Source organism: Anolis sagrei, chromosome 5 (assembly GCF_037176765.1).
Source record: "Anolis sagrei isolate rAnoSag1 chromosome 5, rAnoSag1.mat, whole genome shotgun sequence".
NCBI lineage: Eukaryota > Metazoa > Chordata > Lepidosauria > Squamata > Dactyloidae > Anolis > Anolis sagrei.
In genome coordinates, this window is record NC_090025.1 from 67,901,012 (window position 1) to 67,914,403 (window position 13,392).

General features: G+C 39.5%; 1 protein-coding gene across 1 annotated transcript in view; it reads right to left on the reverse strand.

Annotated features, from left to right (window-relative positions):
- Positions 1 to 346: 346 nt before the first annotated feature.
- Positions 347 to 13,392, reverse strand: part of MTNR1A (melatonin receptor 1A) — a 116,614-nt gene continuing 103,568 nt past the window's right edge. The window contains exon 2 of the mRNA XM_060778599.2: positions 347 to 3,240. Within this exon, the coding sequence (XP_060634582.2) occupies positions 2,372 to 3,240 (869 nt within the window). The 3' untranslated portion in view covers positions 347 to 2,371. The remainder of the gene's footprint in view (positions 3,241 to 13,392) is intronic.

The window sequence follows — 13,392 nt, forward strand, 5'->3', positions numbered from 1 at the left end:
GTATATTTTTGGTTTCATGTAATAGCACATTTTCAAACAGAATACTTTTCATAGAAGAGAGTAGAATTTGAAAAGGGGACTTGGATAAACCTCTAGCCAAACTGCCAGGATCTGGAAATGATCGTTTTGCATATACCTATGTTTCATATCACCTTTATCCTTATCATCATAAAAAAACACAGACATTTGTGGGAACACATGAATCTGTGGCATATAACTATAAATCTCTGATCCTTCTCCAACAGAGACCTCCATCTTCATAAATGTAGGCTCTTTTCTGATGCTCTATTGTCCACCAGGGTATTCAGTAGTAAAAAGATAGTAGCAGAGGAATAGTAATGGAATCTAGTGTGAAAACTTCAGTGCTTTATTTACCAAGATTTCATTTTAACAGGCTACAGCCATAGAATCCTATGAAGCTCTCATGAGAACAGAATCTTTTGTGCTACATATCCGCTCTTGAAAAGAGACTTAGGACTTTATCACACAAACCCACAGTTTCACCACAGTCACACTATCATTGATAGCAGATATACACTGGGTTGAATCCTTTTGACATTGTACTTTTCTTCATTCTTGCAATTGCACCAATTCATGGCCTCCAAGATCATACTGCCACTTACCCTTATAACCCCACTTTCCCACATTACCGCTGTGCTGTAATTTTAAAATAATTTTAGAGCAATTCTGCAATTCCAGGTTTGAAAAAAGAAGGCAAATATAGCTATAATATATAAAATAAATAGGAATTAGCCATTTTGGGAATAGTAAGGGGGAGAGGAAGAGAATCCCACCCCCAGGCATCATTTTACTGCCAGCATACCAGCACAGAAGCAGAAGGGATCCATCACATCAAGGTAGGTGATGGGAACGTTGTGGGATTGGGGGCTATTGATGGGTTTTATCCTTCAATGGCTAGGATGTGATAATCATGGGAAGGAGGCAGACTAGAAATAGGATGCACATAATGTTGTGCAATAGGGACCATCCCAAATGCAGTGGTTGACTTGCAATGTCGGTTTACCTGCCCTGTGTGATAAAGTCCTCAGTCATTCACTTGTCTAACTATTCTTTATCTGTGAGGCTTGAAATGCATTTCATCTTTAGGGATTTCAGTATGCACCTTCCATTTCTTCACAACACACAAAGCTTGGAAGTTACTTTAAAAGGTAATCAGGTATTCTGTTCCAATGCCTCAAAACTAGTTAGAGCCAATTAGCTACACATTTAAAAAAGCAACTCTTTACTTTCTCATTATTCCAAAATAGATCAAACAGTTTTACGCACTTTTAAAAACAAAACATCTTCATGCTACAAACCAAAGGCCTGTAGTACAAAACACACCTGAGTAATGAGGCCACGCTACCCTGTAACTATGATAGCAACAGCAAAACAGGTACAGTTTTATTTGCAAACCATACAATTGTAATACAGCCTAGGTATTGGAAAATACATTTAAGTTAGAGTGACTTGTTATTTGAAACAGGTTACTTTCAGGCTCAGCACATGAACAAATGTGGGGACTATGCATACTTTTGTCCTTTATTGCTTACTCCTCATTAGTGGTTTCCTATTATTTGACACACTTTATAATTGATTATCCAAAATATATTGATGCAGATGCTATCCAATAATTTGAAAATGTTGCCTTGGTTTTAACTGTGTACGTGTTTGTGAGATTTTCTGGTTCATAATACCTATTTTACTTGAGCAAGAACTACTGTGGATGGACAGTTTTGCTTTGCACATTTAGATTAAGGATCAAGAAGATTAGGGTGATGCTTTTATTTAAAAACAACCACCACCAAGCAGCATGTCTCTATTAGTTCCAGTCCATCTCTAATATATCTAAAGGAAAGATTGATAACTATTTGCTTTGTAATTCTAACTATTTGCTTAGTAATTCTAACTAGTCTATAGCGGTAATTTGTTATCTGTTTACGTGGAAGTGATTTCAATGGGACTTCTTTCTAAGAAGACAAGAATAGGGTGGTACTTCAAGATTGGAAATGTGTCAACAAATCACTAAATATTATCCAGCCAATAAAAACATTTTACTCACCGAGGTCAGCAGAAGAGATTGAATGCCAAATCTAACTCTCCCGCTGACATCAGTGGATCTTGGGTAGTTGATTTTGGTTGGATCATGTCCACTGTATATAGTAACTGTAGTGCAATAGGAGGACATTTATTTCAAAATGATTACTTTGGCTCAAAAATCCTATACAGATAACTGCTTCTGAGTGGATTTGTACATTTGAAGATCAAAGTTTCATTGTATAATTTGAACTGTGGGGCTAACAAACAGACATAGCCTTTAAATGTTATACATCAGAGTGTCTATAAATTGTCAGTGACAAGGCTTCTCTTTTCACACTGAGTCGACCTTCACTAAATTGTTGTTTGTGATCAGTGGTGAGGGTTTGCTTTTCATTCTGTCTATTGCATCATTAGAGCTGTCCTGGAAGAAAACTTTTGCTGTACAAATTGTCACAATGATGCGTTTGTATTCTCGTCTGAAATTCTGGTTCAGAAGTCCATAAATGATAGCATTAAGGCAGCTGTTGAAATAAGCCATGTAGTAACTAGAAACAAACAACCACTCCGGAATCCTGGGTGTTATCCTTTCTGGGTCAACAGCCACTGCAAGGCCGATAAAATTCAAAGGTGCCCAGCAGACGGCGAAGAGTACAAAAACCACAAACATGGTTATAAAGTTCCTAAGGTCGTGTGGCTTTAGTTTGGGTTTGTTATCAGGTTTCACTCTTCTCCGGACCTGAATGACGAGGATCCATATTCTCAAGTAGCAAAATGTAACAATGGCTATAGGGAGCAAGAAATGGAAAAATACGACTGCTATTGTGTAGGCGGAGCTCACCGACTGAGAGAAAGTACACGAATAGATCCTGGCATCGTATTGAAGTGATCCAACAAAAAGGTTGGGCACAATGGCAACAAATGTCAAGACCCAAATAAGTATGACATAGAAGAAAGCGTTCTTGTCACTGTACAACTTGTCATACTTGAGACTGTGGCAAATGTAGCAGTACCGGTTAATAGCAATTCCAGTGATGTTGAAGATGGATCCAATGACACTAAGGCCCATGAGGAAACCACTGATTTGACAGTGCATATATCCCAGGTTCCATCCGTTGTGAAAGAGAGATGTCAGGACCAAAGGGTATGGGTAGATGGCCACGACCAGGTCAGCAACAGCTAGACTGACAACAAAGACGTTTCCTGAAAAATAAACACACATATTTCAATCAGTTAATGCCAGTACCTATTTCCTTTAACTGAAGCAATATTCCAAGTGAACTCCAACTGGATGGATCTGTCAGTCACTTTTAACCATAACATAAACTCCTGCTTTACATATGCAGTAGAAGGCATAAAAATTAGGCCTGGGTAACAACGGAAAAATTTGTTTCTAAAATCGATTTGTATTTGGGGGTTTTTTTTGTTTCAATATTTAAAATAATTACAAAATTTTCCCTTAAAAAAGTTTGATATTTACGAAATTTCGTAAATGTGAAAAAAATTACAAAACATTAACGAATCGATTTCCGAAACAATAACGAATCAATTCGTTAATGGCGGACGCGACCGCGAAATACGCTAAAAAACCTCCAAAAACTTCAGAAGCTTCCATCTCCCTCTGTTGTTGACTGTTGGTGTGATATTATAATTTTTTTTCACTAATTAAACAAAAAACTTGCCCCAGACATGCGGAAATAATAACGAAACGACCTCAGAACAATAACGAAACGAATACAATAACGAAATACGAAGCATTTACAAAACGTGTTTAAAAATTCGTTTTTTTAAAAAATTGCTCCAGAATGGTTCGTTATCGTTTTGTAATTGAAAAAATTAACGAATTATTAACGAATTACGAATTAACGAAACGAAACCGCCCAGCCCTAATAAAAATCTAATGCCATCAACTGAAGAATCCCAGGCAAGTTCATATTGGGAAATAGGGGCTTCAGATAGACTGGAACCAAGCCATTATTTAATTAGGATATGATTTTTAAAACAACAATGTCATCTGAGCTGTTGCATGTTTAGATCGGGAACCTCATCACAAAGTGAAATAACCCATTTCTGACACTTTTTGCATACAAATCTCTATGGGTATGGTCGCATGAAACACTGCCCCTTTTGTCTGCAATCCATAGGCACTCATATGTAAAGATTATGCATCCAGTAGTATTTGAAAGATGGGCTGGAAAATGTCTCCACCCATCCTTTTTTTCTTCTGTATCCAATATGTGTCTAGTCCTCAAAAGCCACAGATTGTCTATGGGAAAGCCATTTCCCATTTTGAGTGTAAGAAGGTCCCCAGAAAAGAAGTTGTTACCAGAACGGCAGATTTAGAGGGCACCTTGTGTCCCATCTATTCCAATTAAGAAAATCCAGAACTAGAGAATACTCCATATCATGCCAGATTGTTTTTATGGTACCCTTCCATGCTCTGAATGACTGTATCCAATATGTATCTAGTCCTCAAAAGCCACAGATTGTCTATGGAAAAGCCATTTCCCGTGTTGAGTGTAATGAGGTCCCCAGAAAAGAAGATGGTACCAGAACGGCAGATTTAGAGGGCACCTTGTGTGCCATCTATTCCAATTAAGAAAATCAAGAACTAGAGGATACTCCATATCATGCCAGATTGTTTTTATGGTACCTTTCCATGCTCTGAATGACTTACAGCAACATCATAGAAGGCACAATACACAATCACAAGTAGCAATTTTCTCAGTTATTTGAGTAACATTTGGAAATAGTTATACAATTTAGTGTTTTTAACAGTTCACTATTAATTCACATTACAAGTTATTTAAAGAGAAATAACAGAATATGATAAAATATTTTTTCCACAAAACCATAAACTCTAAAGACGAATTTTCTGGAGGTAACCTCAGTAACAGGGCATTGGTGTTCAGCTACCATTGGAAGGCCCTCTGTCCCTATAAGTAACTTATTCCATTGCCAAGTACCTCTTCTCATCAAGATGTTTATTCTACTGTTCAACTGAATTCTACTTTCCTGTGAGTCAGACCTATTAGAACTAATCTTGTGGTGAGGAAAAGGAAGAAACAATTCTTAAATGTAATGTGACAATAGCAGAATGAAAGACTGCTAGAGCATTTAAGCTGGATTTCTTCAGAGTGCGACTCTAATGTAAGAGACTAAATACACATACAGCTGTGCAACAGAAAACTTCAGGCACTACTCCCTTGTTCTAACTCCAGAAAATAATTCCAGCAATGCAAGAGACCATCTGCTAGTACAATGAGTCAGGATTCAGACCCAAGACATGTTATTTAAATCTTTGAGCTGGTCAGTGACCATAATAAAGCTTTGTTTGTATTGTTATTTGAAGAATAGTCCTCTAGGCCAAATAGATATAGTTTCTTTAGTCTTCCTTTGTAGGACTTGCTTTCATATTTTAACTCCACAGAAGTATATATAAGCATGGGAAAATTATGATAACAGGCTGGTTTACACTGACCACACAACCTGAAGTGGCTCAGAAGTTGCTCCTTGCTGTCTTCAAGATGTCGAAGGACTTTTGGACCTTAACACGGGGTAAACCAAGTTGAACCAGTTTAGCCCCATGCTAAGGAAAGTCAGTGGATGGGCACAGTGTGGGTGGCAGACTGACTCTGATACGAACCGGTCCACTGCCCGCACAGACCAGTGCCCCCATCTCCTCTTCCCTGCATTCATCAGCACAGGGAAAAGGTGATGGATCAGACTCATCACCACTGCACATTACAGTGAACCTTATACAATCACTAAGCTCGACTCTGATACAATTTTGGAAGACTTAGTCCTCAAACTAAGGCCTGGGGGCCAGATATGGCCCTCCAAGGTCATTTACCCGGCCCTCGCTCAGGGTCAACCTAGTGTGAAACGACTTGAAAGCACACAACAACAACAACAACAATCCTATCTCATCAGCCAAAAGCAGGCCCACACTTCCCATTGAAATACTAATAAGTTTATATTTGTTAAAATTGTTCTTCATTTTAATGACTGTATTGTTTTAAAGTGTTTTTTGCACTACAAATAAGATCTGTGCAGAGCACATAGGAATTCATTCATGTTTTTTTTTTCAAATTATAATCCAGCCCTCCAACAGTATGAGGGACTGTGACCTGGCCCTCTGTTTACAAAGTTTGAGGACCCCTGACTTAGACCATAGAGCTGCACTGGAATATCTAAAGATTCTGAGAAAGAACACTTCTCTAGGCATGTGTATGTCCTACAGTGTGATTCTATAGTCAACTTCTGATGGAAATCCCTAAAGATTCCTTAAGACGTTTTATGTCAGGGGGAAAGGTGTTATTTTAATTGGTTGTTTTCTTCCTTTGCAGAGGCCCTGCACCCCTAACCCCAGTGAATGTAGAAGGTTCACTGTAATGTCAATCCTTATAAGGTTCTGAAATCGGGTAGGTTTGAGTGCATCTAGGGTGGCAGAGTGATTTTCTACATAAATGACTATGCTGGAATGTGGAAGCAGATGGCCAAACAGGTGTTCATTTAAGTTAGGATCAATGCTTGGAGATAAATAATTGCAAAGGTATGCTCATTCAAGGCACTACCTGATTCAACTAGTCACGTTTTAGCTGTGCGTGACTAGAGCATGATTAGGACATTGACTAGGGCTAGATTAAGGTATGCTGAGTCTCTACGTCAGTTCTAAGAGGCCACACAGTATTACCACATGCACACATACTACCTCATCAGATGGCCAGCGGCAGGAGGCAGAGGCACTCTTCTTCACTGTGGGGCATGGGTAATCTGGTGCCCCATGCTCTGCTTTGCCCGGATCCATGGGAGCATAATCACTTGGGAGGAAGCATGAGAACATGTGGTATGCGTGGCTTCCTCCCTCTGATTTAAAAGCAACACGGGAGCTCTCCTATGTTGGCCCACCAGTGGCATGCCCAGCTCTGCCCTCCTTCACCCACGGAGCCAGCATGGGAGCTGGCTGGCTCCGTGGGTGACCTGGGCTAAAATAGATGCATGCCGCCCATTTTAGCCCAATAGGACTACACACATCTTGAATAACTTTCAAATCATGCTTCACATTGGAAAGAGGGTTAATTTAGAGCACCTCATAACCTGAGTCCCTGGACTATAGTTTACTTAACTTGTGTCTAAATCTATGACTGACACTCGCCTTTAAGCTTTGCCTTGAAAATGACAGTCAGCAGTTGAAGAGAGAAAGAGAGAGAGAGTTACATTGCATGAACTTGCATGACTCTTGGGAACTTTGTTCTTTCTACAGTTGATATTATCTCCCTCAGAAGTGAAATGTCTATTTCAGAGTACAGGTTCTATATTTAAACCTGACTTGAATTGAAAAAATAAAAAGGAACCCATGTGCATATTAAATTTTAATTATGTGACAGGGGCCCATGGGATTTACTCCTGATTAACAAATTAAATCTGGTGCTGCAGGTGCCCATGCAAGAAGAAGTGAATGGCTTCAAATCTAGAGTGTACATTTCAGCAGAAAGCACGTGTGCTACAACATCTCTCCTTGTCTAAAAATAGGCCTCACACTCTACATTATTTAGCAATTTTTACAAGGCTCTATTTTAGTAACACAGCCAAGAGAGTTCTGCTCTTTGGTAGCAGCTGTCACGTTAGTCAATTGACTTAGCCAAGTGACTGTATGCGGGAGCTAGAAGTGGGCCTTCCTAGTCAGGCAGGGAGTGGGCCAGGAGCAATGTAAACAAGGCAGCTCCAAAAACAAGTCTTGAGAGAAGCCAAGACTTGATCAGGCTGGATTTTCAAGTTGGAAAAGAAGCAAGAATTATTGCCTGAGATGGGGAGGATCAAGACTCATAATTGTGTGCTTCCTATATAGAGAGAGAGACTCAGATGAATATTCTACACAGAGCTGAGAACATCCACAGTCATGTAGATTTGAAATAGAAGGCATTCTAATATACAATGAGTGAGTGTTCAAAGTGATGCTCTGTGGACTAGGGCCAGTCTGCAAGCCATCAGCTGCCAGTCTGTGGCAAGCTTCCAGGAAACAAAGAAACAGTTGTAGCCAACGGGCACAAATATGGTACCAATCCCTGGCACGCTAGAAAGGAATAATGGCCAGTCCTTTACATCAGACAGCCTGAGAGGTATTAAAAATAGAGTCTGCAGAGAGTCAGCCCAGAGAGCTTTCTTGAGTGGCCAGTGTCCTTTTATGTTCTGCCCCACCAGAGCAAAGTATGCATGACACTTTCAACATCTGAATCTGTTCCAACAGGGAACCTGTACTTGAGATAGGTCCAGTAGATGCAATCTTAGCTCTTATTTGTCCCTGGTTAATAGATACGTTTCATTTTGTGCAGCTTGAGGATATGGAAAAAAATCCTTGGAGAACTGAGAGCCACTACATGTGCACTGGACTCTTGTCTTTCTTGGCTTATAAAAGAAGAGACAGTGCTGATAATGGGAGCAATGAATGCCCTATTGCAGAGAAACAAAGTTCTACCTTGTCTAAAAGAAATTGTAGTCAGCTCCTACTAAAAATATTCCTCTTGGAATCCATCTACACTGAATAGCTACTGGTCTTGGCCAGTCTCCTGTATGCCTTTTCTGATCTATTTAGCGTGTGTGGGAATTGCTGGATAAAATGCATTATATGGACCTGGCTACAGGGAAAAGAGGAATTGGATGGGGGAGTGTGTTCTTTGTTTCTGCAAGGTCTTCCAGTGGCTTTCAGTACCATCAGTCATGGTATCCTTTTGAGTTAATTCTCTTGGATGGGACTTGAGGGGACAGTCCTTTATTAATTATTATTATTTTGGAAACTATTCAGAAACTTCAGTGAGTCCAACTCTGTCTGGAGCCCCTTCTACACTGCCTTGTATACCAGGATCTGATTCCAGATTATCGGATTTAAACTGGATTATATGAGTCTCCACTACCAGATAATTTGGGATAAGCAGATAATCTGGGATTGGATGCTGGGATATAGAAACAGTGTGGAAGGGGCCTGGGGCAGGTTATAGGGGGCAGCCTATAGAGTTGGTAAACAACTTCTCTATGTGGGGTTGTCTCTGAAGACTGTCTGGAAGCTGCAGCTAGTCCAACGCTCGGCAGCCAGACTACTAACGGGTGCTGGGTACAGGGAGCACACCACTCCGCTGTTACACCAGCTCCACTGGCTGCCAATTAGCTTCCGAGCACAATTCAAAGTGCTGGTGTTAACCTTTAAAGCCCCAAGCGACTCTGGCCCTGTTTACCTCTCCGAACATATTCTCCCCTATGAACCATCAAGATTATTAGGATCGTCTGGAGAGGCCACTGGCCTCACAAGCGCGTCTGGTGGGGACGAGGGACAGGGCCTTCTCGGTGGTGGCCCCGCGACTCTGGAACTCTCTCCCACCGGAGATCAGAACCACCCCTTCTATCCTGACTTTTAGGAAACAGGTGAAGACGTGGTTATGGAGACAGGCTTTTGATGAGTGAGACAACACCCTAAGACATGGATGAAAGATGATGTATAATTGTTTTTTAGTATGACAACTGACCACTGTAGTTTTGGATATATTTGTTGTTTTAATGTGTTATTGTAATATGAACTATGATGTTTTTACCGATTGTATGTGTTTTTATGGTTGGAAACCGGTCTGAGTCCCTCAAAAGAGGTGAGAAGGTTGGTATATAAAACTCTGAAATAAATAATAAATAATAAATAAATAACTTCTAATCTGTTTACATTTAAAAATTTTCATGACTATTTGAAAAAATGTACCTTCCTGCGTGAGCCTGCCTGCCTACTAAGATCTGCAAGAGAAGGCCTCCAGTCCCACCATTTCCTCTGGCATTTTTGGTTAAGAGACGCAAGAGATTCTTCTTGTGGCTTCTTCCAAGTTATGTAACTCCCTTCCCTGGGATTTGATTGGTCATAGGTCTGCTGGCAAGTAAAGACAATTGCCAGAATTCTATAGGATCTATTAAATCATGTAACTTTATATATACCTAACTATGTAGCAGAGGCACTTAGAAACAGCTTCAATCAACTGGAAAGATTTTAAGGGCACACCAACAAGAGTCCCTGATGTACATTGGCCACTTTGTCAGTTTTACTATGTGGTAGCATAATAGGAGCCTTCTACGGGATGCAGACATTCTGCAATTGTGCAATTCAGTTTCCTGCAGACATAAGTCCGCTTATGAACACATATGGCTCCAACAGAATCCCAGCACTTTTTATTGAGGGGGCATTTGATTTTCAGCATGTTGCAGCTGCTAAGAGCTTTTAACAGTGGGGTGCTGTGTTTTTATTTTATTATGTTTTAAATGTCATTTTAATGACTTTAAAATTGTTTCTAATTTGTGGTTTTTAAATTGAGGTTTAGTTAATTCTGATTTAACCTTTGCACTAAGAGGCTTTTGTAATGTATTGTGTTTTTCAAAATGTTATATGTTACTTTGAATCCCACGCTGAGAGAAAGGCAAGATATACATTAAATAAATTAGTACATAAAATAAGAAGATTAGTACATAAAATCTTCTTATTTTACATACTAATTTATTTAATGTATATAAAATAAGTACATAAAATGAGAAGCAGCTGAGGAACAAAACTAAACAAATTGTGTTTGTTTTGTCGATAATTATAAGAATATGGACAAATTGTATTACGAGAAGTGGACAATTCCTTAGATCCCAGTTTTGGCCTTATGACTTAAATTGGGGAGGGGGTAGAGATTTAAGAACTAATTTGTCCACTAGTGTGCTGTAAAGTCCACTTTTGTTGACTTTTGAGATCTTTTTCTGATAAGGACCCTCCATGCCCTGGTATAACAGTTTTACATAAGCACTGGACAACCCACATAGCACAACCTGCTTAAAAAACAATATTTCACATGGCATGAAACACAAGACATTTAAACTCCTGTAATGGGAACACCTTATCTAAAATCTAAATGAATCAGAATTGTATCTGCACTTAGGAATTTATCAGACAGGCAAAATTGCTCATCCTATATACATGGACCTCTTTTCAGGCACCTCTTTTCTGCTGCATCCCATCACATGATGTTGATCTATTTCTAGCAGGGCTCTATGCCTGAAGAGAGGTCCAAGCATTGCAGGAGGCAATGCCGACAACACAGGAAGCTTCCCATGTTGCATAGAAAACAGGGGGGGGGGGGGAAGCTGGTTGGAGATGTTGGAGTTTAGTGTCTAATGATCAGGGTACTCTGGATGTTGGGAGTGACAATGATGAGTTTGCTCTAGATGTAGAGAATGACAATGGGATTCCTGTTCAAAGTGACTTTTCTGGTGGGAATGTTCCTGATGATGGGGATGATGGTATGTTTGGGGATGTTGGTATGTTACCTGGGCCAGAGAATTCCCAAGGCTTTGAGCCTGGGAAAAGCTCGGCATCTGAGCCAGCTGCAGAAATTAATGAGTCAGTAGATAGAAGAAATGCTTTCAGTCAGCAAAGACAAACAAACCAGGCTCTCAGGCGCTCTGCCAGATTGCAAGAGAGATTGATAACAGATTCAAGGCTGAAAAGAAATCAGTTCCTGGCTGCTTGGGATATAGAGTAGATTAAGGGATAAAAGTGCCAAGTGCAGAATCTGTAGCGAGACGAAGCAATGTTGGAATTGAGTTAAGACTTTGTCTCAGGTCCCTAGAAACCTTGCCTTGAATAGATTCCTGTGTTAAGTGCCTTGCTTGATTTCATGCTCAAGTTTTGGGGTTTTACCTTGGAAGTTCCAGTATCTGTTTTCATGAACTCTGATAGACCAATTTCCTGGACTATTTGTTTCTATCTATCTTTCTACCTAATTGAATTTCCTTATTGTTGTGGATTGCATTTTACTGCTACTGCTTTTAAATATCTTCAATAAACTGCTTGCGTTTTTACTCAGCTGTGTGGTGTTTAAAGTCAGAGGGTTTTCCTGGCCTGGAGAGCAACAGGTGATAAGGTTAGGGGTGATGCAGATGATGCATAATGACAGTGATAGGTTCCCCATGCTCAATGCTGGGCCCCACTGGATTTGCCATAATAGCAAATCCCCCTACTATTGCCAGGATTGAGGACTTCAGTGTGATGAGATCCTAAGTCACCATCTTCCATAGCTATAAATTTAGTAGCAAAAGTGCCCCTTACAATTCTTAATGGAATACAGTGGACTGAATCCTACTAAACCATTGTACCAGTGGTTCAATCATGACTCAACAATTATAGAAATTCAATTGATTTAATGGGTTTACCCTTGTTTGTGGATGCTAATAATGACTAGACCTCTGCTTCTTTGTCCTTCTTTGCTTTCCTGCAGCCAAGTGGCTACTTGATTGATTTCTTCAAGTGTACAAAAAATTCAAGCATGAACTAAAAAATCACATCACATTTTATAAGAGACAATATCTTATGGGGAAAATATCCTTCTGTAAGTGAAGAAATATGAATTCCTAAGGACTGGGTGTGACAGGGAAAACTCAGGGAAACTTGTTTTATGAAGTTTTTATTAATAACAGAAACGTTTTGTAATTCTTGAACTAATGATCTGAAAAGTTGACAGTTGAAAATTGAAAATTTAAGTAAGCTAGTCTTTTCTCTAATTTTAAACTGGTTAATTAATGAATCATTTTTCTCATCATTTGCTTTTCTCTCCAAGAAATCAATTTGGCAACAGGGAAACTACATCTGAATTACTCAGCTGGCCACAAAAGAATGATGCCAACAGCATGCCCAAACCTCTTTGCAGTTGAAAGGAGGGAGCTAATGGGGCAGTGCTGGGTGACTGAAATTTTGGATGATTGAAATTTTGGAACACAACAAGGGACAGCTCAGTAGTAATGAATAAACATTCTGCACATTCTTTCATAAACTGCATGTTTGATTAATTACACATTTATTACTGACGGTGCCTAAATATCTATTTCCTCCTTCATGCATTCCTTTCAAGTTTTCTTTTACAGTTGTGACAAATGAGAACCTCAAAAGCAGAGATTAAAATGAAATCTCTTGGCCCATATTCAACACATGGCCCTGGTATTATCACTACAAGATGATTTTTTTAAAAAATAAATTACATTTATCCATATATGTGTTTTCCCCTCTCATTTTGCAACTGTGAGGTGGGTTTGCAAATGGATTCTGCTTGATCTGGTAGATATAATGTTTTAGGGGCAATGCTGAAGTTGGATTGTCTGTCAACGGGAGTCAATGGGAAAGACCATTAGAGAAGAAATTAACTGGAGAAGTCTAATTTCATGAAAACATCATAAACCCGCAAACTGCAATGTTAAATTTTAGCACATTATAAAGGAAAAAAACAAAATTCAGATGAGCCCGTCAACATAATTTGGCAAACAGCCACTGTCCCCTGCTCTTCAAAATGGCAC